The sequence below is a fragment of the Sphaeramia orbicularis genome, chromosome 10, assembly GCF_902148855.1.
Source record: "Sphaeramia orbicularis chromosome 10, fSphaOr1.1, whole genome shotgun sequence".
NCBI classification, from domain to species: Eukaryota; Metazoa; Chordata; class Actinopteri; order Kurtiformes; family Apogonidae; genus Sphaeramia; species Sphaeramia orbicularis.
Window position 1 is genome coordinate 11,825,224 of NC_043966.1, and position 26,420 is coordinate 11,851,643.

At 36.2% G+C, this 26,420-nt stretch overlaps 1 protein-coding gene across 2 annotated transcripts in view; it reads right to left on the reverse strand.

Moving 5' to 3' along the window:
• pdgfc (platelet derived growth factor c) overlaps window positions 1-26,420 on the reverse strand; it is a 105,898-nt gene that overhangs the window by 33,390 nt on the left and 46,088 nt on the right. For both annotated transcript variants that reach the window (XM_030146457.1, XM_030146456.1), the window contains exon 2: window positions 10,523-10,715. In XM_030146457.1, the coding sequence (XP_030002317.1) occupies window positions 10,523-10,715 (193 nt within the window). The remainder of the gene's footprint in view (window positions 1-10,522; window positions 10,716-26,420) is intronic.

Consider the following 26,420-nt stretch of genomic DNA (forward strand, 5'->3'; position numbering starts at 1 on the left):
TTCAGATAAATCCCAGACAGGACTGTGCTGCTTTCTCCCAACTTTAGTCTCCCATGTTTCCAAGTAGAGCAGGGATGAGAAGACGACTCTAAATGACAAGTGTTGAGAAGTGACGGACCGTTAAATATCATATGGTGCGAGCAGGTAAAATTGCTCGAGGAAAATAAACCGATTTTGTATCATCCATCCATCCATCCATCCATCCATCCATCCATCCATTATCTTCCGCTTAATCCGGGGCCGGGTCATGGGGGTAACAGTCTAAGCAGGGATGCCCAGACTTCCATCTCCCCAGACACTTCTTCCAGCTCTTCCAGGGGGACCCCGAGGCATTCCCAGGCCAGCCGAGAGACATAGTCTCTCCAACGTGTCCTGGGTCTTCCCCAAGGTCTCCTCCTGGTGGGACATGCCCGGAACACCTCCCCAGGGAGGCGACCAGGAGGCATCCAAAACAGATGCCCGAGCCACCTCAGCTGGCCCCTCTCGACGCGGAGGAGCAGCGGCTCTACTCCGAGCTCCTCCCTGGTGACTGAGCCTCACCATAGAGCCATAGAGCCATAGAGCCATAGAGCACCATAGAGCCTCCTCACCATATCCCTAAGGGTGCGCCCAGCCACCCGACGGAGGAAACTCATTTCGACCGCTTGTATCCGGGATCTTGTCCTTTCGGTCATGACCCAAAGCTCATGACCATAGGTGAGGGTAGGGACGTAGATTGACAGGTAAATCGAGAGCTTCGCCTCTCGGCTCAGCTCCTTCGTTGTATCATTCCGACATTAACAAAGACAAAAACGAAGGGAATTTTATCCATAATTTTTATCCGTTTTAGTTAGTTTTGTAAGCACACAATACAGTTTCAGTTAGTTACCGTTTTTTTTCTTTTAATTATAGTTTTTATTTATTTCAGTTAACGAAAATGTTTTTACAATTCTAGTTTTCGTCATTTCGTTAGTTTTCGTTAACGATAATAACCTCGCTATCCACTGGAGTGACCACTGTGCATGAAAGGGTTAATGAAAAAAAAAAAAGAAGACAGACGTGTGAATGTGTGTGCTTCTGCTTGTGATTGCATGCTGCATTCATCTGTCTGCCAACCCTGCCAAGAGTGTGTATCTTGGGATCTGATCAAAAACCAGTAGGGGAGGGATAAAAAATGAAAAATGCCAGAGCTGGAGCAGGAGACGTGGCAATGACTCGCATGACCCTAGGAGAGGATGTTGTTATTGTCTCTTGCCCCTCTCCCTGAGGACGCCGACTAGTGCAGTCTTGTAAAGGCAGGATGCACAAAAGTTGTCAATCTGCACCCTGCCCCACTGTGGAACTTTCTCTCATGGGGTTTTTCAACAGCAACACAAACCTCATTCGTCAACATGCGCCCGGCCCACCACAACCGGTGTCGAATTACACCCCCGCACAATCACTGTTTCTTCGGGGGTTTTTTTTTTTTTTTTTTTCTTGTAATCAGCAGTCGGTGCAATGTGAATTTAGTCCTCTCAAACCTAGATGGGAGTATAAAATAAATCAGCCACATTTGATCTCTTAACCAGTCTTTGGGTCTAAATCATTGCCAGAATTACACAAACTAAACTGATAAATCACGCAACAAATGATTCACAGTCTGATCTTAGCTTCTATTGTCTAGTATTTGCAGCTTCTCAAACGGATATACTGCATCTCTGTCCGTCTGCCAACATCTAAACCTTGTGAGCTCTGTGTAAAACTGCCACTGTCATGTGCTTTGTCAACCATTAGGGGGCTCTCCAGGAATGACTAGCAAGGTCACCCTCCCCCATCTTTCCTCCAACCTTCTCATGATTGGGCTCCTACATGCTAACCAGTCAGCTGTGATATATTGAAAGTAGGAGCATAATGCACAGAGGGTAAATCGATCGTTGAACCTTGGGATCCCCGTTTAAATTGAATGGCGACAGAGGCAAACTCATGGAGTAATGAAAAGTGGGCTCCTCCATGTAGTAAAGTAGAGGATCTATTGAATATATGTGTGTGTTTGTTTTTATGTGTGCAGTTACAGAGGGAGGCACGCGCCTTTTCAACAATCACGTGAGAAGCTGAAATATCACGTAAATCACGTAAAACATGCCATCACGGTGTCATGGGTAAAACAAATCACTCCTCTGCTGGGCTTTCAATATTCACGAGCTGCAGCAAACCAAAGGCAATTTCACAAATGGCCACACTCTGACTCTAAATCTTTAAAGATGGACAACGACAGGGGCAGGACACAACTTTACCTCCACTGGCATGTATCTGCCATGCAACCTGCGGAAATCCCCCTCCATGATGAGAGCTGTTCAAGCAAGCACAGGAAACTTTTACTATGGTGGAACATTACTGGAGGTGAGGAAATTTTTCATTTTGAAGACACGTCACGACGCAGACTTCATAATCGAATAAAATCCGGTGAATCTTCATATCTGTGCTTGTGATGTAGGCTGTACTGCAGAAGGTGGTTAGTTACTGTAGTGGGTCACACAAATACTATTGAGTAGGTGCAGCTGATTATTACAGAAGAGGATTAGGACCACTGGAAAAACAACAACAACAAAAAAAATAAATGAAATTAAGGTCCAATTTATTTTTTAAATTATTTTTCTGAGAAAAAGTCAGACCTCTGAGAAAAAAGTCAGAATCCTGACTTTTTTTCCCCCCTCAGAATTCTGACATTTTTTCTCAGAATTCTGACTGATGTAAACATTTTATAAATTGTTGTTCTGAGAAAAAAACAGTCAGAATTCGGAGAAAAAAAAGTACAAATTCTGACTTTAATCTCAGAATCCTGACCTTTTTTTCCCTCAGAATTCTGACTTTAATCTCAAAATTCTGTTTTAAATATTTTTTTAAAATATTGTTCTGAGAAAAAGTCAGAATTCTAAGATTAAAGTCGGAATTCTGAGAAAAAAAAGTCTGAATTCTGACTTTAATCTCAGAATTCTGCCTGGTTTACACATTTTTTAAATTGCTGTCCTGAGAAAAAAGTCAGAATTCTGAGAAAAAAAAAGTCTGAAGTCTGACTTTAATCTCAGAATTCTGACTTTTTTCTCAGATATCGGATTTTTTTTTTTTCTCAGCATGATAATAAACAAAATATTGGACCTTAATTTTATTTTTTTAATATTTTTTCCAGTGCCCCTAATCCTCTTTTGTAGTTTATGTTATAGACGGTTGTATTTTCACTATTAAAGTGAGTCTGGACTCATCTGACTGCTTGTGTTTCACTGATGAAAAAGTAGCTATGTGCAGTTACACAGAAAATCCACTGAGATGCACTGAGAATTATGTATTTTAATCTTTGAGAGGGGTGATTCTATGAAACTGGTCCCCAAAAACAGGACATGGGGGCTAAAAATTCAAACCAGATGTAGACTAATGTTATGAAGCAAGTTTGGAAGCTCTTTGGGTCTATTTTAAAAATAAATATTTACTGAGATAAAAGAGAAACTAAGTTTCAGATAAAACACATTTTTATATTATTTTTATACAAAAATCTGTATGGAACACGTAAAAAGGACATAAAACTTACGCGCTACTATTTTTTTGAAAATATTTTTAGTCTCTCTCAGTTACATTTTTGGAATTGAACTAATTATGCAAGGCGGTGTTTCACAAAAATGACCACTGTTACAAAATCACTCGTGATTTATTTGTGTTTAAATGGGCAGGTTCTGCATGTAACGCAAGTGGACACGATGGGTTACACACGAAACCTGGAATGAGACTGAGATTTATGAAAAACCTACATGTCTGGATTAGAAAAACCACAAGGATCATCAAATTTAACACAGAGTCTTTATTTATAGTGGCATATAAGACCATTTACAGCCATGTTTTCCAGATCAAATGCACTGACACCTACGTAGTTTTTCCTGTCCCAGTTTCAGTCCTATTTTTGGCCCCAATATTTTTATTAAAAATGCATTAATTTTGGGATGACTCAGAGCAAGAGTATCATTTTTTTTTTTGCATTTATCTGAGGTCATCATTAGGTACATCCTGGGGGGAAATTCGTCTAAGTTTATCTTTTATTATTGGATCTAAAAAGCTGGAAAAGTGCCAGGTACCAAAATAAACCCAGTTTCATAGAAGCACCCAGAGGTGAATCAATAGTTTAATAGCAATAAAAATTCAACACCACTAAACATTGCTTTAATCTCCTGGTGTCAGTGTATAATTATATAATAGTCGGTAACATTTATTTCTTTTTTTATTTTTATTTTTACTATAGTAGGGTTTCTATCAATGTGCTGCCAATTACAACTGTATTTTCATTATCATCATTGTGGTTTCAGACTTTGCCAGTTCCATATAGTGTTTCATAGAATAACATTCTACCTGTGCTGTTGATTGAAGACCTGACAGATGTAAGAGGTATTTTGACAAAACCTGAAGCTGTTTTAGCTTTTTTGCCCTTGAACTGAACTACTGCTTTGGATCATATGACACTGTTTCAAATTCTTCCACAGTTTCTCAAAGGCTTCGTCTACCATTTGTTCTGCTGCCTGTGGCATTTCGCTGCAGTTTTCCATCTATTTCAGGATTATTGGTTGCCTCTAATACTGTATGCATTCAGTGAATTTTACAGTCTCCTTATTGGCCCATGCATGCACACACTATTATTCACATTTGAACTGCATCCTGCACTGAGCTGCACTCTGCAACTTTTCATTTGCACATTACTACCTTATTTGCACATAATATTGCACACAATTGCATCCTAATAGAACCTACTGTTTTCAACTGTTACTGCACTGGACTGTACATACTGTTTTTTTGTTGGTTTTTTTTGTATACATTGTACATATCTTGATACACTTATGTTTTTCATGTTTTTTTTATATTGATATTCATATCTTTGAGTGTTTTTACATTTTGTCTTTTATTTTTTATCTATCTTAGAACTACCTCTAACAAAAATTTCATTATGTGCACATAATGTCAATAATAATACAGAAGCGTACTGCATTCACATGGAAAAATAAAAAACGGTTCTGTTTTTTGGAATTAACGAGAAAACTATCTTGTAAAAACAGAGCTGATTTTGTATTTTTGTGAGATAATTATCTTATTAATTCAGCAGCAAAATAATCCATCCTCTTCCAAATATGAGCAGTGTTGTTGACAGTAAATGTAGGAAATTCACTTTTCATATTAAAAAGTGTTACACCTCACATAACAAACACACTATGATCATACAGACTACGAAAAAATAAAAATCGACTCTGTTTTTCTGAATTAATGAGATAATTATTTCATAATTACGACAAACGGTTTCATGAAAAAAAAAATAAAAATCAACTCTGTATTTACAAGATAATTATCTTGTTAATTCAGAAAAAGAGTCCATTTTTATTTTTTCATGTGAATGGAATACACTTCCGTATAATAAACATCCTTGAATCTTGAATGCATATTCATACAGTAACTTGCCACATTTCAAGTTTTTTTTTTTTTTTTTTTTTTTTAGAACTCCAATGCTCAAACAGAACATGCAAATAAAAAAAAGCTGGATGGAAATGCACCTTATGTCACTATGAAAACCCCTGAAGGAGGAAACTTCACTGGAATACAGGATGAAAAAGTGCAAAAACATTTTGTGCAAGTCATCATACACACATTTAACACTTAATGCGATGATAAAACTTGAGAAAAGCTACTCCTCTTGCTCTGAAATCTGCAACCTGACCAGAAAATTAACATTAGTGCTGAATTTTTGAAGGAGATTAAGAGTTGATGTTTGAGCATGCGACCACATGTAACTCAAGTCGTAGTTAAACTGTCTCTACACACTTCTCTTAAACTGTACTGAGTTGTTTTTGTGCCTAAACTTGCACTGATTAAACTAAATCCAACAGTTCAGGAGTATTTGTTTAATGCTATCTACAGTGTTCTGTGCCTTTATTGCAGCCTTCCCTTCTGCTGGTTTTACCTCAGCTCACCTTGACTTGGCACAGCTTTGGTCTGTTTTGGCGCCAACATCCTGCATTTCCACTGCAGGTGTAGTACTACCTCCGCTGGTCGTCATAGCAACAAAGCATGAACTATTCTGATGTCATCTTCAGCAGCTATGAGTGACACAATCAAACATACTGCTGTAATTCAAGATTTCTCAAATAAAATGTTATGTTAAGATGTTTTCAGGTGAGAATATAGTAAATACATGTTGAATGATTAAATTAGAGCATCAGTTGTTTTTGTTTGGATGTTTTTGGAGATTTCCCAGTAGCTTCATTTGCATACACATATACAGATCGACACAGCAATGGTCCTGGATCAACTTTTACTACCTTTTAAAATAATGGTGATGTTTTATATGTATGTTCTTATCAGTTTTAAGTTTGTTTTTAGCACTGACTTTCATTGTGTTTATGTATATTTGTGTGGATGTATGGCTGTGATTTCCATTTTGTGTAACTTCTGCTGTTGCTGCTGTCTTGGCCAGGACACTCTTGAAAAAGAGATTTTTAATCTCAGTGAGCTTTTTTTCCTGGTTAAATAAAGGTTATAATAATAATAATAATAATGATAATGATAATAATAATAATAATAATAATAATAATAACACTGGGTTACAAAAAAAATGTTTTTTGCTAGTTGTCTAGGTTTTTTCAACTGAATTAGGACCATTTTGCACCGCTAAATCCAAAAATGACATGTTTTTCTCAGTCAGGTCAGGTTTTTTTTGCTATTTTGATTTTGAAAAATTTGATCTTCTCACAAAATTGATGACATTTTTGTGACTTTATCAGTTGATTTTTTTTATATAGTTCTCACCCAAAATAGGTTTTAAGAGAAAAAAAATCATTTTCTAACAGGTGTATTCACCGCAGATGTAGCAGAATACGTCAGGCTTATTTTTGCAAGATCTTCTAGTCGAAGCCATTTTATTCACCTGTAATATTAAAAAAACCATTAATCATAAATTGGCAAAAGTAAAATCTTCAGAACTCATTTATTGCAAGAAATATGAAAGAATTTTGTATCATATGATGTGAAAATGCCCATAAATGTAAGCAAAAATGTTAAAAAGCCAATATGTAGCATAGTTCAGAGAGTTGACCTGATTGAGCAAAATTAATGTGATTTTTGGATTCAGCACACCAAAATGATCCTAAATCAGCTTAAAAAACTTAAACAATAAATTTGTTGTTGACCAGTGTAAAAAAAAAAAAAAAAAAAAAAAAAAAAAAAATAATAATAATAATAATAATAATTTACATCATGCTTAGTATCACTTTGGCTTAGAAACTCAACAAAGGTGATTCATGACTTTATTTCAATGTTATGAACAATTTATCATCTTAGTTGATTTATTTCTGGCTTGAACTAAAGACAAAACATGATTTGGAAGTGCATCTTTTATTTATTTATTTATTTATTTATTTTTTAATTTTAGTTTATTTCGAATATTCAAACAAAATAAAGTAATCTTACTTAGCCCTTAGAAATAAAACAGATAGTAAGAAATCATGAAAAAAAAAACCTTATACATACAGGGTGGGAAAGCAAAATTTACAATGAACATTTAATTGTTTTTTCTCAGCAGACACTACGTCCATTGTTTTGAAACCAAACATATATTGATGTCATAATCATACCTAACACTATTATCCATACCTTTTCAGAAACTTTTGCCCATATGAGTAATCAGGAAAGCAAACGTCAAAGAGTGTGTGATTTGCTGAATGCACTCGTCACACCAAAGGAGATTTCAAAAATAGTTGGAGTGTCCATAAAGACTGTTTATAATGTAAAGAAGAGAATGACTATGAGCAAAACTATTACGAGAAAGTCTGGAAGATACTATTAAAGAAGAATGGGAGAAGTTGTCACCCGAATATTTGAGGAACACTTGCGCAAGTTTCAGGAAGTGTGTGAAGGAAGTTATTGAGAAAGAAGGAGGACACATAGAATAAAAACATTTTCTATTATGTCCATTTTCTTGCGGCAAATAAATTCTCATGACTTTCAATAAACTAATTGGTCATACACTGTCTTTCAATCCCTGCCTCAAAATCTTGTAAATTTTGCTTCCCCACCCTGTATACATGAAAGCAAAATATGACTTCATTTGCACATTCAAAAAGGAGTGGAGGAAGTATAATTTATTTAATCCCACCTCTTCTTCTCCCATCTTCTTTACTGAAATTATAAACCATATCCCACTGTAGTAATACATTACAAGATGCAAACAAGTTACATTTTGAGGTTTTGTTGAGAAAGAAAGCTCCACAGAGGAGTATAATCTTTGCTTTTACAAGTTAAGTATTTGTCATGTTTTTCAGTCAGCAAAACCCCATTAAGTTGAATTAACTGGATCAATTACACAGCCCTATTAGAAAGAGGATGTGATAAAACCTGGTGGTCCCTGCTCTCATGGAGTGGAAACACAAAAAAGTCTGTTGAGGTGAGTCCAGCTGATATCATCAGTGGAAAAGCAGCATGTGTTGTTTTGGGAGAGACCGGCATCGACCTATTCTCTCAGTACAGGGTGTTTGCTCTTTATCCAAATACAAATTCCAGACTTTTTGGAGACTTTTTCAAAACTGCTATTTTATTCCCCGAGACCTTTGACTTTATGTACTTTTTTTTTTTTTTTTAATTGTTATTCAGTGCTAGACAAACATTGTGACAGAGGTAACAAAAAAAAAAAAAAATACAAGACAAAATATTTGGCATACTAATTCATAAACTTCAAGGCACACAAGTTCATAGGCACCAGATAAGACAGAATAGTTCGCAGACATTAAGCAAAACAAGGACGGGTGCAAACAGAGGGTATTTACAGGTGAGTTTGTGTGTGTGTGTGAATATGTATGATTATTTTTGATTCTTTTGTGCAGGTTGGGCTTATTCAGGTGGAGACAGAAGGGGGAATGAAAACAAAATAATCTAATAAGTAAAAGGGTCAAAAGATATGAGTTTAAAAAAAACGAGAAATCAGTAAAGGGTTATAAATAATAGTATAGAAAGAAGATTAAGGGGAAAAAAACAAGGAAAAGATAGGGAAAAAAAAGGAAAAAAATTGCAAAATCAATACTACCAAATACAATAATAGTGGCAGCCTTTTGTTTTCCGGACTGTTTTTGGCGTGATTTTTGTCTATTGTCTTGGTTCTTTTCTATTGTCATCTATCAGGTTTTTTGTTTTTTCCTCATGGCTATTGTCTTTTTTTGTTTGTTTTGTTTTTTGCTTATTGCTTTTTTTTTTTTTTTTTTTATTTCTGGTGACTTGTAGATTCTTGCTGCTGTTATGATTTTGTCAGTAAAAATTAAAATTCTTAATAAAAAAAAAAGTTTGTGTCTTTTTTTGTCGTGATTTTTGTCTGTTGTCTTAGTTCTTGTCTATTGTCATCTATCAGTTGTTTTTATTTTGTTTTTTTTGTTTTTCCCTCATGGCTATTGTCTTTTTTTTTGTTTATTTTGTTTTTTGCTTATTGCTTTTTTATTTCTGGTGACTTGTAGATTCTTGCTGCTATTATGATTTTGCAAGTAAAAAAAAAAAAAATTCTTAATTAAAAAAAAGTTTCTGCCTTTTTTTTTGGCGTGATTTTTGTCTATTGTCATTTATCAGTTTTTTTTTTTGTTTTTTTTTTCCCCTCATGGCTATTGTCTTTTTTTGGTTTATTTTGGTTTTTGCTAATTTCCTTTTTTTTTTTTTTTTTTTTTTAAATTTCTGGTGACTTATAGATTCTTGTTGTTGTGATTTTGTAAGTACAAATAAAAAGGATTAAGAAAAAAAAAGAAAAACAGAAAAGTTTGCATCTTTTTTTGTCGTGATTTTTGTCTATTGTCATCGATCAGGTTTTTTGTTTTTTCCTCATGGCTATTGTCTTTTGTTTCTTTGTTTTGGTTTTTGCTTGTTACTTTTTTTTATTTCTAGTGACTTGTAGATTCTTGCTATTGTGATTTTGTAAGTAAAAATGATTAATAAAAAAAAAAGTTTGAGCTTTTTTTGTGTGATTTTTGTCTATTGTCATCTATCTTTTTTTTTTTTTTTTTTCCTCATGGCTGTTGTCTTTTGTTTGTTACCTCCGCCAAGGAGGTTATGTTTTTGCCAGGGTTTGTTTGTTTGTCTGTCTGTTTGTTTGTCTGTCCATTAGTGTGCAACATAACTCAAAAAGTTATGAACAGATTTGGATGAAATTTTCAGGGTTTGTTGGAAATGGGATAAGGAAGAAATGATTAAATTTTGGTGGTGATCGGGGGTGGGGGGGCCCACAGGGGGGCCCACTGATCAGCCTTGGTGGAGGTCTGCGCTCTCTGAGTGCTTCTAGTTTGTTTTGTTTTTTACTTAATGCTTTTTTTTTTTTTTTTTTTTTTTTCTGGTGGCTTGTAGATTCTTGCGGTTGTTGTGATTTTGTAAGTAAAAATAAAACTGATTAAGAAAAAAAAAGAAAAAAAAGAAAAGTTTGCGCCTTAAAAAATCTTAGCCTAGTACTACTACTAATTTCGTTAGGTGTACGCATAATGACGACAAACATTCTTGAATCTTGACATATTCTTACTTGCATATTCCATCCTCAGGATCCTCCAGACCAAATTTCTCGTCGAAGGTGAGCTGGATCCTCATGTTGCCGGTCGCCACTAGTCTCCAGACTAACGCTGTATTCCTGGGATATGTGTGTGGGAAGTCTGGGCTGGTAACCATTCCCTCTCCAGATACTGTTAGAATCTTCTCCAGCTGGGAATCTTGTACTCCTACAAGACAAAACCGAAACAACAAACTAAGCCAAAATGAACCCACAGACATCCATATGCGTTATCCGACTTCTTCTATGACATCTTGACGATATGAGCTAATTATCACCGTGCAGTGTGTTGCAAATGAACTCTTCCTGATGGGTTTCACCGAGCTCCACTTATAAAGCCATCAATGCCCATAGGGAACAGTGGCTGCAGGGTTTTAATCACAGTGATGAACCTTGTCACTCAGTCCCTCAAGACTTTTTTCCGAAAAATGTCAAGATATCATGACTAACATAATGACTGTAGCTTAAAGCACTTCTGAATGCAAAGACATTCTCAATTAATTATGCCAAAAATACATCAAATGTTATTGCAAAAAGGGGAAACATAAATCATTTCCCTGTCTAAAACCATTTAAATCAATACCCAGAGGATTTCTAAGCTATACTGATATTATATTTAAGATTATTTACAAGGCTTAATTCTATCATAATCATTCTAATCACGGCATGAGATTAAGCTGTACTTATTTTTGCATCACTGATGATCTTTCAGCATTCATGAACCAATCCAGTACATTTAGCCGCTAAAGGAAGCAGCAGGGGTTTAATGGGTTCCGCAGAAGTATGCTGCCACTGCTGCTGGAAGTTTGTTAGTGCATTAAATGGATGAGTAACCATTTCCCCCAGTGCAATTTGTTAGGACAAATTTATACTTTAAACACATTCTGAACTGGATCACCCTTCATTTTGACATAAATTTGATTTAAGGATGTGATTCATACCCAGCAGAGTGATTAATTCTGAGGTTATTTGCTTGTAAAAGAAAGAAAAACACAGTGAGTTTAGGTGTGCTCACCATGTGCTCACCCCTGTATAATGTCAAAAAACAGCACCACACCAAACTTTGAGTGGTTGGAGATGGTTCCAAAGACAACATCTACGACTGAAGGAAAGGTCAGTGACAAGAACCGAGTGAAACCAACCACAGCTCCGGACAGTAAACACTATATTCTGATAATTTAGTAGCGTTTGAAGGGAACTGTTAAATCACTGAATGCACCTTTTACTTCATCTTAGTCCAGTGGTTCCCAACCTTTTTTGGTGCGTGACCCCATTTTAACCCTGTAAAGCCTGAATCATTCAACCATTGACAGAAAATTCCAGTTCTTTGAGACTGGAGCCTTTACTGGTCCTTCTGAACAACCAAAATAAATATTTTTAAAACATCAATTTCACGTATGATTTTCAATTTTGTATCATATTTGATATATCAGGTCTCAATGCTCAAATAGTATTATTTTTGAACAAACAAAAACACAATATAATGCAAACATGTCTAACAAATTGATAATTCCTTTTCAAAATTGGCAAAGTTCTGCCTCCTGACAGTCTTGTAGTGTCACTGGAAAGGCCTCTGGTGAACAAATTCCACCCCCCTGGTGGATTTTCCATGTATTGCATGTATCTAATTGTATACATCAGGTTTCTCAGGAAAAAAATATCCCACTAATCATGTAGAGGGCTTCAAAACACATGTATTAAATATGATACTTTCGGTGTAATCGGGTTAACATCTGAAGTTTTGCTAAAATTAATTTGTTTTTGATCATCTACAAGTTTGCTATACTATGTTGTAAATAAGCGTTAATTTTAGATGACATGTAGTCTATATAATGTATATTATTATGGACGGAGGCAGAAAAGCCAGGTGTAGCTTACTGCAAAAGTGAGGATTTAATTTTTTTTTTTATGTACAGTCAGTCCAGCTGGGATTTCCAAGGCTGACAATGAATACTGAACAAACAAGAACTCCAACTATGAATTATGAAAGAGCTGCAGCATCTGAAACTGACCACAATGAACATTTGACAGATAAACAGTACCACAGTGCTTCAGTTTCAGAGTTTGTTTTTTATATATTGTGATTGTCCCTCTCAACTCCCTATATATTTTTTAATTTTATTTATTTATTTGTTTGTTTGTTTGTTTATTTTTAATCAATTACTAGAAATTTCAGGCGACCCCATTTGAATTCCAGGCGACCCATTGTGGGATCCCGACCCCAAGGTTGAAAAACACTGCCTTAGACTGTACATAGAGTAAAAACCAATGTGTCAACACTGCCTTTTCCTTCTGGTTTTGCTTTCCACTTTTCTGTTTTTGACTCTTCCAACCCTCTGATCCAAAAAACCCACATTTTTTTTATCAAGATGTAACTTGATGAAACTTTCACCCCTGGCATCCTGACTGATGCTGTCTATCAAACAGAGCAGGCAGATAAAACAGCAATGACACTTAAAAAAAAAAACAAAAAACAATTACTTCAGATTGCAGATATTGCTTTCATGTTTTCATTTAGGTTTGGTCGTGAGCCAGCTCGGAACAGATTGAATAACCATGTGCCAGGTGCAAATAAAAACAAAGCCCAGGCATGACTTCTCAATGAACGGGCTCTTTCATAACTGTGTGAGGAGCTTTGCCTCGAGTGCAAACTGTCTCACATAAGAAGACCACGTTTTTTAACTAAATAAAACTTTTTGCAAAAGGATCCAGATGCTCCTTGCAGGCAGAAAATATCACTTTTGTGACACCGTACGTAAGAAATACCCTTAAAACTATAGGTGATGTTTAATATTCTTTTTTCTCTTCAGGATATAAACAACATGATCCTGTTCTTTTGGTTGCTTTTGTTGAAATTACTCAAAAATAGGTGATTGTTCTTTTAATCTGTGGTGCAAGTACAAGCAACAGCAGCAACAGCAGCAGCACATGGGGTTTGATTGACTGTTTTTATATCCATTTGCTGGCTCAGGAGGAAACAAGCTGATAGCTTTTATGTTATTAAAGCCTGGCCCTCCATCACAATGACATGTTTTAATTACACCTCTATTACTGTGGCTTCTAACATACAGGGTCATAAAGTACAAAATGAAAAATGTGCAAAAAAAAAAAAAAAAGCATGTGATTCTTTAATTTATGAACCTAGTTGTAGAGTATTGCATGCATGACAGTAGGTTTATATGTACTATATACAGTAAAATACAGAAAAAAAATTATTAGACCACCCTTGTTTTCTTCAGTTTCTTGTTAATTTTAATGCCTGGTACAACTAAAGCTACTTTTGTTTGGACAAATATAATGATAACAAAAATAGCCCATAAGAGTTTAATTTCAGAGCTGATATCTAGACATTTTTTTGATAATAACCAAAATCACCTAAGTTCTTACATCAATAGCTATGGCAAAACAATGATTTGAGGCATTCCATGTTTTCTTTTCTGTCTGTGTTAGTCCCATGATACACACAGGAGTTAGTACTTAATTGCATAACCATTATTTTTGATGACTTTTGATGCTCTAATAATTTTTTCCGTACCTGTATATGGCAACAAAAACAAACTATTTGCACAAAAGTAAATGCACATATGTTTTCCGAGGCTCTCTCAGATGCTAATTGCTTGCATAAATAATCTAATTTCTGTCGTGTATGCCTGTGTAATTGAAAAGAGGCTGAGAAAGAACATTTTGCTTTTGCAGACAAAGAAAAAAAGCCAAAAAAAAAGGGGAGGATTTGACATAAAACCATGATTAAAAGGTATCCCTGAGACCTACACGAATGAAATCATACTTGATCCAAAAAGTCTGCAAACATCCTGCTTAATCTTTACACACTCATCACAAGTAATTGCAGTAGGTGGTGGTGGTGGTGGTGGTGTAACAATGTGTTTGCATTCCTCTTTGGTTCAGGTCTTATTCATGAAGCTTAAGAATGAAGTATCCAAGTGATTCTCCGCTGTGGACCTTTTGTTCACTTGCATCAAAGCAAAAACTCTTTAAGCTCCTTCAGAGTACATCAGCTGAAAACCAATATTTGATTAAAGCTAGCCCCGCAAGGTCACAAAACAGCCAAAACAACAAAATTCCTCCCTTTTTTTTCCGAGGCTTTTCTTTAACAACACCATCTTCTCTTTTTTCAGCATTCCCTTTGATATCCTCTTTGTTTTCAAACTTTCCACGGATGCCCTCCCTCTCGGATTTACCCTCTGTGTACTGTAAAATGCACACGCTACCACTCGGGCCGGATTCTGGGCGTAACTTTGACTTGAGAATGACCTCACTCTCGGGGTTAACCAATGTCATCTAATGATCAGAGAAGCGGTCCCCTTGAGTGAATTACCTCAAACATGACTTTTCCTTGACCTACTTTTTTCCCCTCTGTGAGGAAAGTAGAGCCGGCTATTAAGGGAGGAAGTGACTTTGAATAAATAGGAGCCTATACAGTGCAGCCATTGTGCTTTGTTCACACGTTAGTGGGTGAACCATTCATGCTGTTAAACATTAACCTTTCCCCTGCCAAAACAAAACCGGAGTGCACAGAACCGCAGAAATGTGATCGCTGCAACAATGGCGTACGGAAGCATTCAACGCGGGCTAATAAAATATAACTGTTACTCAGGTGCTATTAAGACTTTTAATAAAATTACCGAAAAGATAAATGATTATAAATCTATTGCACATGCAGCCCGTGCACACTCCGATACATGAAACAGACTCATGCAAACACATACAGGCGTGCGTACCCAGATGCATTAATAAATGTTAGATGCCTTGAAGCGAGGCTTAGCTAATGAGAACAGTCCCTTTGTCCAGACGGCTGCATGTTTCCCATAAAAAAAATAAAAAAAAAAAAGAGGAAGGAATGAAAACCATTCATTCTGGCTTCTGTTAGTCTCACTAAATTCATCATTCTTCACATGATATCAGAACAGTCTCACTTAAGCAGCCCCTTCGCTTTGTAGTTTATTTGATGACCAGACTACATGATATAGGAGACATCTGGCCATTTATTGGACAAAACAAGATTACATTCTGGACACAGATCTGTTCAAACCTCAGAATGGGATAAGATATTGTGATGCTTTTAACCCATAAAGACCCAAATAACCAGTGGCGATCAAAATCATCTACCAATATAAAGTATTTAACCCTTTCATGCGCAGTGGTCACTCCAGTGAACAGTTATTCTACAGCTGTTCTCTTGTATATTCATGGATTTTTGTTGTTCTTTTCATTGTTGTTGTTTTTTTTTTGTTTGTTTGGGTTTTTTTTTTTTAGACGTATCTTTACTAAAGTTTTAAGACACTCCATATCTTTTCTGACATGAATTGGTATCATTATGTAGATCTCTCCTGAGAATAAACCTCCAGAATCACAAATCCTCATAGTTTTCACACAATTTATCAGTAAATACATGTTTCTGTGCATCAAAAATTAAACGTGTGGTGTCCAGCTGAGTGCACATTTTTGCCACTTTATGAAAAATAGGTTCATAAGAAATTGTTTTCATTATTATTATTATTTTAATGTATTTTTTACATTTTAAAAATTATTTTTATTTTATTTATTTATCTTTTTTTTTTTTTTTTTTTTTCCCAGAAGAAAATTTTCAATCGCATTGTTTTTTCATGCCTAAAGAGGAATAAAATCACTCAGGAAAAAAATTAGATTAAGGTTCTCATAATTCGTGCATTAAAGGGTTAATAAGTTCTGATTCATTAAACCTATCAAATGTGTTACCATGCACCTCAGAGGAGAACCAACAGATATTCAAAATCTTTTATTCCTTCAACTATCACACTTTTAAACTCTGACAGCGGTCATTTTAATAATTTTATAACAGATTTTTTTACGTTAGCAGAACCAACAGGGTCTTTTAGTCTTTTAGTCTGCATTGGTATTTATTGATTATTTATTGTTGATTATTTAATGCATTTATTCTTAGTTGCTTCCAATGATCATGTATTTGTACAATGATTTATTTATATTTGTCACATGGCACTTTGGATGTGGGCAAAGTTTTCTGAATCTGAATCAATCCATGTAAATAATTGGTGTAAAATACAGTTTATCATCTTTTCATGGTCATCAGATATGACTCATATGGATGATCAGAGGCTCTGTAGTTACCGTGGAAACACCGTCATCTCCTACAACATTGATTCTCTGGTAAAATCCATGGAGTTGGATCAATGACAGTGGACGAAAACACTGGGTTTATGTTCATTTAATGATAAATTTTGTTGAAAAAGTCCCATTTTTTTCATTTTTCTCTGTTTCTGATATTATGACAATTAACTTTAATCTGAGGTTTTATGAACATCAACATGATCAGTGAATTAAATACGGGAAAGTACCTGATTGTTATTGATGAAATGTAAAATACAAAGGATAAAATTATAATAAATGGTGATAAATTGCTTAAGTAAGGTTAAATAGAGAGAAAAATTCATTTGGGAACTGCCGGAAAAGTAACGCTGAGTTTTTATGGGTTAAAAGGAGCATGAAATCAATGAGCTTGGTCAATGTAATTGTTTTTAAACTTGCACAAATGATTGTTTTGTCACTATCGATTGTACCTTTTTGTGTTATGTGTTGATTATGTCTTGTCTTGTCAGAAACTGTGTGTTGTGCTGCTTTTCTTGGCCCGGTCACTCTTAAAAAAAAGAGATTTACAATGTCAATGAGGCTTTTTTTACCTGGTTAAATAAAGAATACATATAGAAAAAAGGATTAGTTATTTTTCATTTCCACTGGTAATGCTTAAAAGTTACAGTAAAAATGTGAGGATAACTCAGTTTGGTTTGTGTTGCACAGCTGTGAGGGTGGCATTTGCTTAGTAAATTGCGCAAATTATTATTTTCACACATTACAGGCTCAAAGATTGGTTGACACAGTCCTCCTGGCAGCCTCATGTATCAACAATAACCATCCACGACAGCTATTTCCTATCTGGTAATTGACAGCCGAGTCACTGTGACACTAACACCAAATTGTTTTTATTCCAGAGCTGTTATCTGCTGATCAACACAAAGGTACTGACAGAACAGGAGCAGCTCTGGTCAGGTGAAGAGCCTGTACCTAACAATGAATAACCTTTTTTTTTTTCTCTTTTTTTCCCCCCTCGCTGTATATATTTTAGCCTCAATGTAATCACTCCGACATCTGTTGCTTATTAAGATGGTGCACTGGTTACTACAGGTGCAGTAAATTCCCGAAGCTGCTTAGGATATTTATTGCTTTTAGGTTTACAGTCAGAAAAAAAGGGCTGAAACACGCCATGGGAATCTCACTCTATTTAGAAATCATTTGGCTGTGTTGGATTATTCGATAGTATTTTGTTTTGTATATGTTTGCTGTGTGTTGAACAGAAAAGGAGGCAATTCTGTACACAGCTGGTTATGTAGATGACTCACCCAGGAATCAATTAAATTTACTGTGAGGCATGTGTTTTCATTGTACAGATTATAATGCATTACCAGTCTATATTAAGGTTCAGTACATAATCATTTGCTTATTTATGTGCAAATGTGAAAATATTGTCCACTTATACTGATGGTAAGTTTTAAAATTCCCACTCCCTATAGTTAAACATTTCCTTGTAGGGGCTATATGTAATGTTTCCATGTACATTAATGCATGATGCAAAATTAGGTCATGTATCATATTAATAGATGAGTCATTACAGTGTTTACAATAATAAGCTGTGAAGTTCTGCCAAAGATGCCAGTGTATTGGTTATGTAGCGACATGACCTGAATTTATTTATACTGATGAAGATTTATGTGACCACTAGAGGGAGTAGTGAGTCACTCTAACACCACAGGGGTTTAACCAAAGCATCAGAAAGTGACCAGAAGGGATGAGAACCATTAAGAAACAACTTTCTGAGTCAAAGAAAGTGACAAAGTGATAAAAGGTAAAAGCGTTGTTGCCGTTTTCTCCACTAGACACAGCTCTAAATGAAAAGAATAGAGTTTGATGATTTGATGATGAATTGGCAGCTTTTCTTCTACACGGGTGAGTTTGATTAAGAGACTCATGAACAGGGATGGGAATGGATAAGTATTTAACGATTGCGATTCCATTATCGATTTTGCTTATCGATCCGATTCCTTATCAATTCTCATTGGGTGAGGGAATAAAAGAGTACAAACAGGTGTGTTTGCATTAACTGTCTTTTATATTTCCATCTCTACACAGAAAATATAACATATACAGTATGTACAAATAATAATAACAGATGATGCCGGGCCCGGTTTTGGGGGGGCGTATAGTGAAATTGAAACTAAAGCTTTAGTAATTCCTCTATTGTCGCATTTCCAGTTCGACCAGTTCGACTCTGCCCGTTTCCTGTTGTTGTGTACCTCATTTCCTTTTCCCTACCTTCGGAAACTTGTATTTGAGGGGGTACGATGTTTGTTGCTGGAACCGGAACTGGGCCCGGATGACGGCCTGGTGTTCACTCTGCCGCTAGATTCACAAGCACCGCTAAGTAGCGAATCAAATGAATCACATGCTGTGGACAAATGTTTGAGCATACTGGAGGGATTCCACTCTTTTGAAGAAATGGAAGCTTTGACAGTGTTCCAAGTAAGTGGACCTGGTGTCGTCTGTTTGGACCGTTTCTACCTCAACACCATGTTGGCTACGTTCTGACCAAAACAATGCAGCGTACGCGTGACGTCATCGTGCAGGTGCAGCGAAGGCAGAATCAATACACAGAATTGTTAAGCAGGCGGGCAAATCATTCCAAGGAATCGAGCTACTGGGAACCAGTTCTCAAAAAGAGCCGGTTCTCGATTCCCATCCCTACTCATGAAGGTATAAAGTTATTATCTTTGCTAAATTGTTGTTTGTTGAGCCATGGTTCAGACTAAACTGTGACTTTTCTGATCTTATTTGAACGATTCTAAACAGATTTTTAGTTCAGCTACTGACAACACAAACTGTACAGAAAACAGGTGATTCAATGTGATATCATGAATTGCATAAATATACACGACACTTTTAATTGGCGTGTTATCTGTACGCATTATAAGCTCTCACGCTGCGTCAAATACCATGCAATTAGCGGTTAGGGTTACGTTTAGGGTTAGGATTATTGGTTACAAATATGTAAACCAGAGATCTTGGCGTAAATTGACATGTAATGAAATGGCATTGAATACCACAGCCATGGCGCAGAAGGTAGAGCGGGTCGTCCTGTAACCGAAGGGTTCAAATCCCGTTCTGTCCCATTCATGTGCTCTTGTGTCCTTGGGCAAGACACTTCATCCACCTTGCCTACAGTGTCACTTACACTGGTGTATGAATGCATATGAGTGGTTGGAGAGGCTGTCAGCCTAACCCCAGGGCAGCTGTGGCTACAAAGGTAGTTTACCGCCACCAGAGTGTGAACGTGAGAGTGAATGAATAATGGATCAATAACGGAAAGTGCTTTGGGTGCCTTGAAAAGCACAATAGAAATCTAATCCATTATAATTATTAGTATTTATTATAACACGCGAAAGGATTAAAATGCGTACGTATAGCACGCCAAATACCATAAGAACTGGCGTGACACGGAATGCGATTTCATGAGATCAGTCTGGGTGATTTGTGGTTTTACTGTGGTTGTTTTCTGTCTAAAAACAGAGCTAAACTAACAGAGCTATAATGTAAACCAACAGTGGACTCAGCACATGAAGATTACAAGACAACTGGAGTTTGATGAAGAAAACTTGATGATACTATAATATAGATCTGTGTAAACAGTGACCTTCATATCTTTATTCAGTGAGTGATACAGTCTGTGGATACATCCTGTTGATTTATTGGTGGTTTTGACAGGTCTAAGTGTATTCTAGTATGTAGCTGCTCCTGCTGTTGAGAGCTTAAAATATCAATACTACATAGAACTCCTTTAAACTGAGGACAACCATTACTGAAATTAACCCTTTCATGCGTGAATTGTGAGAACCTTAGTCAAGATTTTTTTCTTCAGTGTTTTTATTCCTCCTTAGGCATGAAAAAAACAATGCGATCAAGTTTTTTTTTTCCTATGGAGTTACAAAAATATCCATGCATTTAATTTTTGAAGTAAAGAAACGTGTTTAAAACCCAATATCAGAAAGTGATATGAAAACAATGAAATAAAAACATTTTTAATGCTGCTAATCTGATGTCTTCTCATATTTAAGCATATTCTAATGCTAGTAATTACTCACTTCATGGAGATAATATGCAAAAAAAAAACCTTCTTGTCTAACAAATAACAATTGATTTACACTTAAACATGTTAGTGCAGATCAGGTTTATCAAGAACAGCAAAGTTACAGTAATGGTATGAATGTCAGTGTATTATGGGATGGTGCGTAAGTGTCCACTGTGTTGGCTGATATGGAACTAAAACATCAAAACCCATGAATATACAAGAGAACAGCTGGAGAATAACTGTCCACTGTAGTGACCTATGCATGAAAGGGCTAATGGTAGAAATCTCACATCATATACAACGCCTATCTAATTACATGTTTTTGGACACACTAGAGAAAGAAAGACCTTTTTTCAAGTATCAAATGTACATTAGTGAAAGGGACACAGCTCTTAACAAGTGGCCCCATTTCTTTGAGTAAAATGACAAATTTCTATTCTATTCTATATAAAAAATATTCTAAAGTGTAAATGTGGCACATTATAGCTTTATGCTTAATGGTAGCAGTTCCCTGAGAAAAGCTTTACGGCAAAGATGATGAGAGAAGAAGAAAGCCTGTTAAACATCCCACTAATTGTCTGGTTGTTGTTGACCACAGCACTGCTCCTTCTCCGTCTGTTTCATTTTTCAGGCCTTTTAAACTTCAAATCTGTCATCAACAGGTGGACAATTATGACCCGTAAAAGCCGTTTAAGCAAAGTGGTTAAAGGTCACAAGCATAGCCATTATTCCCAGCACTGAAAGGACTAAATTCCTTGTTTTTTTTCTGCGTGGCAGTATAGTGTGATTCTGGATTTTCTAGCAACATAGAGGCTGAACCGGTAACCCTGGTGGATGCAGGGTGATAATAACGTCCTCCGGAGAGCCGACAGTTTTCATCAGCAGATTGCTAGACCTAGAAATCATCTGACTGAAAGGTGGTCTCCCTCAAACCAGAGCGAACTGACCAAGTGTGTAGGAGAGACATCTGACACCTGCTGCAGAAGCAAAACAGAAAGTCTGCAGATCTGATGTCACTAGTGTGTGTGTGTGGGTGTTTTCAGCTTCCTCTAAGACAGTGGTCGGCAAGCTTTACAACCTAAAGAGGGAATTTTGTCTCGAAACAGAAGAACGAAATCTGACTGGAGCTGTGACAAAAATATTTAAACCCATCTACATTTTACCAGAGAAGCTGCGTTCAGCTTCTATGCTCCATATGTCTGGAACAAACTTAAAAAAAAGCCTCAGATCAGCTGAAACTCTCAGTTTATTTAAATCCAGGTTCAAGACCCACCTGTTCTCAGCTGCATTTGCATAGAGTTTTTATTCACCAGTTCAGATCTGCTCTGTTTCTTTTAAGCTTAATTTTTTAAATCTGTTTTATCTATTTATCTGTTTTTTTGTTTTTTTTTTGTCATGTCTATACTTTTTATTGCTTCTCTACTGCAATGCTTTTAATGTTTTATGTAAAGCACTTTGAATTGTCTTGTACATGAAATGTGCTATAGAAATAAACCTGCCTTGCCTTGCCATGAGGTGGCTGCTCTGCTTTAGCCTATTTGTGATTAGTTTGCCATTTCAATATTTAACATTACACTAAAGCAAAGTGTGGTGCATTTATGAAATTACACAATTACATGAAAGAATACATTCAAGATTTGTAATTAAAAAAAAAAAAATTGATAGATACTATTTCCAAAACATAATTGCATTGTGTAATGGGGAAAAATCTCAACTTTCATGTATGGTGGCTTACTTACAAACTACGAACAAATGCAAACTGAGCATCTTGTATTGAATTTGGCAAGAAAATAATACATTTAATTTAATTTAATTTTATTTATGTCTTTATTTATGGTGGGACAGTGCACATTAATGAAGACATTTACATACTTCATTTTGGTATGAACATGTAAATATGCCAGAGTTAGCATCAGTGCTAATTTTCATCCACAGTCTCCACGTAATAACTAAATAACAGTGATCCGTGCAATACAAAGCAATTTTGGTTTATATGCTGTCAAAAACATATTTTATTCTATGTATAGTCTGCACATTTTGCAGATAGATAAGGCTAGAATAGTTTTAGACCTATAACAATGTTAAAAAGTAACGACTCATTCACTTCATTTCAAAGTGTTCCTTATGTTTTTTGACCAGAGGAGCCATGGATTGCAGACCCCCTGCTCTAAGACCTAAGAGCTGAGTGTATGTATTTTTTTTTATTTTTTAACATATCTTTAATAAGGTTTTAACACATTAGATATACAGAGGTTGGACAAAATAATGGAAACACCTTCACCTCAAGATGATAATGCCCCAATCCATACAGCTAGAATTGTTAAAGAATGGCATGAGGAACATTCTAATGAAGTTGAGCATCTTGTATGACCGGCACAGTCCCCAGACCTCAACATAATTGAGCATTTATGGTCAGTTTTAGAGATTCAAGTAAGATGTCGATTTCCACCGCCATCGTCTCTAAAAGAGTTGGAGGGTATTCTAACCGAAGAATGGCTTAAAATTCCTTTGGAAACAATTCACAAGTTGTATGAATCAATATCTCGGAGAATTGAGGCTGTAATTGCCGCAAAAGGCGGACCTACACCATATTAAATTATATTTTGTTGATTTTTTAAGGTGTTTCCATTATTTTGTCCAACCCCTGTATTTTCTGACATGTATTTACTACATTGTGTGGGTTTCCCCTGAACACAAATCCCCCCCCCAGTCCACCTCTGAATTTTTAAACAGCTGTGAAAGTAAATAACGTAACAAAATAATAATTGACAGACAATCTACGTAATAGTGACTTGAATACTTCTCAGCATCCATTTTTGTATATCTGATATATAATTAAACATCATTTAACAGAAAAGATGTTTGTGAGTGTGTGCGTTTTATATGAATTTGACATGGCTTGATTTTCATGCAAAATCTCTTGTATTTTAATACAAGGAAAACTAAAAGACATGGACATAATGTGCAGTGCATTTGGTCGGAAAAAGTTACTGCACTGAGAATAAAACTTAAGAAATAAACTTAATATGAAAAAGTTCATATTATTAGGACACAGTGTTGAATTTGGAAAATAATGTTGTCTTCCTGAGTTTCTCATTTCTTTCTGTTTTTAAAAGATCATTAAAGTGTGCAAATCTGTGAAAACGAAAGACAATGAGCCTTAAAAATACAAACCAACATCCATTAAATCTTTTCATAAAAATAGCCTGTGCTGAAAAACAGAAAAAAAAACCCTGAGGCTTATGAAAGATTTAACATCCATATCTGTTATAAAGATATACACTTAATGAAATGCACAAAGTATTATCTTAGAAATGATTACAAAATGTGATAAGGTTTTCTAAAGACACAGCTGCAGGCGGTTAATGATAGTGAATGCACGGAGGGGGCGCAGGAACATGTGATGTGGTGTGAAAAGCAGACACACCAAAGCTAAAGTGAAGCCTTTCAGCCCTTAGGCTTCAGTCTGTTCAGAGACTGAAACTCATCACCACACAACGGCTGCTCCTCCAGTTACAATGGGTCCCCGCCCCAGAATGATTACTCGGAGCCTCTAATTAGTGCTCACACTTGTGTTCGGCATTCAGAAAAACGAAGATTGGGTGTCACTTTTTTCACTACGGTCATCTATTTGTGTTGACCCTCTGGAATTCTGTGTCTGAGCCTCTGAGCCTGAATTTAGACATGATGTCAGCACCAAAGCAGACGAAAAGAGGAGTAAACCCGTCGAATGGGAAGTTTTCTTTCCTTCTCCGGTGAAATATAAAGCACTGACAAATGCAGCGCACATACTGAGATGATTTTAAAGAACATTGTTGTATACTTTTAGTACCTTTTAAAAATAATGGTGGTGTTTTATATATGTACACTACAAACAAAAAGTTAAGGATATTTAATTTTTTTTGGTCTTTTTTTGGGTCATTTTTGCCATTTGTAAAATAAAACTATGTCTGGTCATTAAAAAATGTGTTTCAATTCAATTCACACACAAAAAAGTAAAAATCCCAACTGAAAAAAATTGCCACAAAATTTAAAATATCCTTCACTTTTTGTTTGTAGTGTATGTTCTTACTTTAGTGTTTTATGTATGGTTTTAGAACTGACTTTTATTGTGTTTTATGTATATTTTTAGTGTGGATGTATGGCTGGGATTTCTATTTTGTGTAATTTTTAGCCAGGACACTCGTGAAAACGATATTTTTAATCTTAATGAGCTTTTTTCATAATAATAATAATAATAATAATAATAATAATGGATTAGATTTATATAGCGCTTTTCTATGAACGCACACTCAAAGCGTGTACAGAGGATCCATTATTCATTCGCTCTCACATTCTCCCTCTGGTGGTGGTAAACTACATCTGTAGCCACAGCTGCCCTGGGGCAGACTGACAGAAGTGTGGCTGCCAGTCTGCACCTACGTCCCCTCCGACTACCACCAAACAGTCACATACATTTATACACGAGTGTGAGTGGCAGCACTGGAGGCAAGGAGGGTGAAGTGTCCTGCCCAAGGACACAACAGCACATGGACAGAGCGGGATTCAAACCGCCAGCCCTTCAGTTTATTGGACGACCCACTCTACCATCTGAGCCATGGCCGCCCCCCTATTCCTGGTTAAATAAAGGTTATAATACGAATATTTTTGAAGTTACATGGGATCAGAGTTCTTAATGCTGAGATCCAGACTAATCCCGTCATGTCATGCCAGTTCTTATGGCATTTGGCATGCTATACCAATGCATTTTCATCCTTTCACGTGTTATTCAACGCCATTTGATCAGATGTCAATGTACACCAAGATCTCCAGTTAGCATATCCGTAACTGCTAACCCTAACCGCTAATCGTGTAGTATTTGACGCGGCGTGAACATACACCTAGAAAGCTTAATGTGTACAGATAAAACGCCAATTAAAAGTCTTGTGTATATTTACTCAATTCATGATATCACATTGTGAGATCTACTTACATTAAAAAAAAAAAAAAAAATCCAGGCAACAAAAAGGCATGACACCAAAATAATCACAAAAAAAAAAAAAAATAAATAAAATAATTGCAAATTTCTAGTTTGTCATTGAGCCTCATCAACGCATCTGTACAAGTATGGACCTCGTCAACAGCGAACAGGTCTGCAGGTGTATCTGCAGGTCTTTTTCCCTCTAGGTTTTCAAGTTACAAAGAAAACCTCCGCTAAACATCCAAATATTTGCACGCTCCCACCCTCAGCTTCCTTGTCAGCTGTCAAACTCTGTTAAATGCAGTTAATTACAGCTAAATGGGCGTCCTGATGAGTTTGGTGACCACAAAGAAAGTAAAAACACTGGAGATGTTTCTCAAAAACACTGGGAGACAAGCCTAACCTCCCCTTCTGGCTGGAAACCAGGCGTTGACAGATGAACCACGTCTTTTTTAAACTTCTCTCTGCAGCTGTGGATGGCAGCCCCGGGCTTCTTTGTAGTCACATCTGTGAGCCGGACAGCTGGATGTTCCCAGAAAATTACAGTTTGATCTGTGGTAAGCCATTCTGAACGACAGCTTTGCCATACCAGATCCAGGCGTCGTGATTAAGGGCGATCAGCGATGCAGGTTTTGCAGTGAATGTAGCTGAGGATTGATGACTGATCACAATCCACTTTGTAGCTCGCTGGCTCCTAGACAGAAACACTCAAATCTGCAATG